This window comes from Tachyglossus aculeatus, chromosome 2 (genome assembly GCF_015852505.1).
Source record: "Tachyglossus aculeatus isolate mTacAcu1 chromosome 2, mTacAcu1.pri, whole genome shotgun sequence".
NCBI classification, from domain to species: domain Eukaryota; kingdom Metazoa; phylum Chordata; class Mammalia; order Monotremata; family Tachyglossidae; genus Tachyglossus; species Tachyglossus aculeatus.
Genome location: NC_052067.1, coordinates 137384044 through 137386319, shown reverse-complemented (window position 1 = coordinate 137386319; position 2276 = coordinate 137384044). Strand labels below are relative to the sequence as shown.

The 2276-nt window shown below is 48.0% G+C and overlaps 1 protein-coding gene across 1 annotated transcript; it reads left to right on the top strand.

The window, feature by feature from the left end:
• Positions 1–258: 258 nt before the first annotated feature.
• LOC119939210 (putative olfactory receptor 52P1) lies at positions 259–1209 on the top strand. The gene has a single exon (XM_038759067.1). It carries the CDS (start codon positions 259–261, stop codon positions 1207–1209), a length of 951 nt encoding a protein of 316 aa, XP_038614995.1.
• Positions 1210–2276: the final 1067 nt, after the last annotated feature.

Here is a 2276-nt window from a genome sequence, read left to right as displayed (position 1 = left end):
TGAAGTGTACTTTTCAAGCGCTTAGTACAGTGTACAGCACACAGTAAGTGCTCAATAAATAGGATTGAATGAATAAATGAATATCTTGGAAAGAGGAGCTCAATTAAAAACTCAAACATTTTTCTCTGACTATTGTGCACCAACACATTACATCACTTCCTGTTTCCCTACACCATTATCTTTGTTCTTCACTCTCCTCAGGACAGCATCTCACAAGATTCTCTGAAACTGAGATTAAGATCCATGGGGTAGTGTGCAATGGTGGAAAACATCTCAGACTTTGGCTTCCCTTCCTTATTCCTTGTTGGCATTCCCAACCTGGGACGCTTCCATGTCTGGTTCGGCTTTCCTGTCTGCTTCATTTACATCTTGACCTTGTTGGGGAACTGCCTCCTTGTCCTCATGATCAAGACTGAGTCAAGCCTCCACCAGCCCATGTATTTCTTCCTGTGCATGCTGGCTTTCAATGACATGGCTATCTCTTCTTCTACGGCCCCCAAGATGCTCAGCATCTTCTGGTGGCATGCCCATGGTATTGACTTTGACTCCTGCTTGACCCAGATGTACTTCATCCACACCTTCTCCATCATTGAGTCCGCCCTCCTCCTTTCCATGGCCTTTGACCGATACATCGCCATCTGCTATCCTCTGCGCTATTCCAATATCTTGACCAATCGTGTGGTGATCAAGATGGGGCTGATTGGGGCAACCCGAGGAATCCTCATGGTCCTTCCGTGCCCAGTCCTCATCAAGAGGTTGACGTACTGCACCCAAAATGTCATCCAGCACAGCTACTGTGAACACATGGCTTTGGTGAAACTGGCCTGCTCCGATACCCTTGTCAACCGGGTCTATGGCATCTGTGTGGCACTCTCAGTGATGGTGGTGGATCTGGGCCTCATCGCCGGGTCCTACCTCAAGATCCTCCAGGCTGTCTTCCGACTCTCTTCTAAGGAGGCCCGCTCTAAAGCCCTGAGCACCTGCATCGCTCATGTCTGTGCTATCCTCCTCTCCTACCTGCCTGCACTTTTCAGCTTCCTGACCCACCGCATAGGCAGAAAGGTCCCCGCCTATATCCACACTATCATTGCCAGCATTTACCTTTTGGTACCTCCTGCCTTGAACCCCTTAGTCTATGGTGTAAAGACAAAGCAGATCCGGGACCGTGTAATTGACATTTTTTTCCCCAAAATGATTCTCAAGCACTAGGGCCTCGATGTCTCTGGCTCAGATAATCTGGGTAAGAAGACATCTTTGTCCATCTAAATTTGACTAAACAATCCAATATATGAGATTCAGTCCCACAATGATGGAGCATATCAGGCAGAAACTCCTCACCTTTGGCTTCAAGGCTCTCCATCACCTCGCCCCCTCCTACCTCACCTCCCTTCTCTCCTTCTACAGCCCAGCCTGCACCCTCCACTCCTCTGCCACTAATCTCCTCACCGTGCCTCATTCTCGCCTGTCCTGCCGTCGACCCCCGGCCCATGTCATCCCCCTGGCCTGGAATGCCCTCCCTCCCCACATCCACCAAGCTAGCTCTCTTCCTCCCTTCAAGGCCCTACTGAGAGCTCACCTCCTCCAGGAGGCCTTCCCAGACTGAGCCCCCTCCTTCCTCTCCCCCTCCTTCCCCCATCTCCCCCGCCTTACCTCCTTCCCTTCCCCGCAGCACCTGTATATATGTATATATGTTTGTATATATTTATTACTCTATTTTACTTGCACATATCTATCCTATTTATTTTATTTTGTTAATATGTTTTGTTTTGTTCTCTGTCTCCCCCTTCTAGACTGTGAGCCCACTGTTGGGTAGGGACCGTCTCTATATGTTGCCAACTTGTACTTCCCAAGCGCTTAGTACAGTGCTCTGCACACAGTAAGCACTCAATGAATATGATTGATTGAACACAGAGTCAAGATCTGCTGATTACTTCTATTTTCCAACCTCAAAATAACCCATCCTGCCTTGGATTCCTAGTCTGCTAATAGATTCAAACTTTGGTTTGGGCCATCTTATGTTTACGAACATCTGGTCTCCATACCCAACCTACTGTCTCCTGACATACAAATCCTCACCTTCAACACTGCCCTCTCAACTCAATTCCCATGTTGTCCTAAGCCTCCACTGATCTCGTACCACTAATTCACAGCCATGGATCACCTCCACATTTTACTTCCTCTGCTCTTGTTCATGAGCTTTGGAGCACTGTTGGCAGATATCTAGACATTATGCTGACCTTGCCAACTTAAATTCATCGTCATTTGCTTTACTTTTG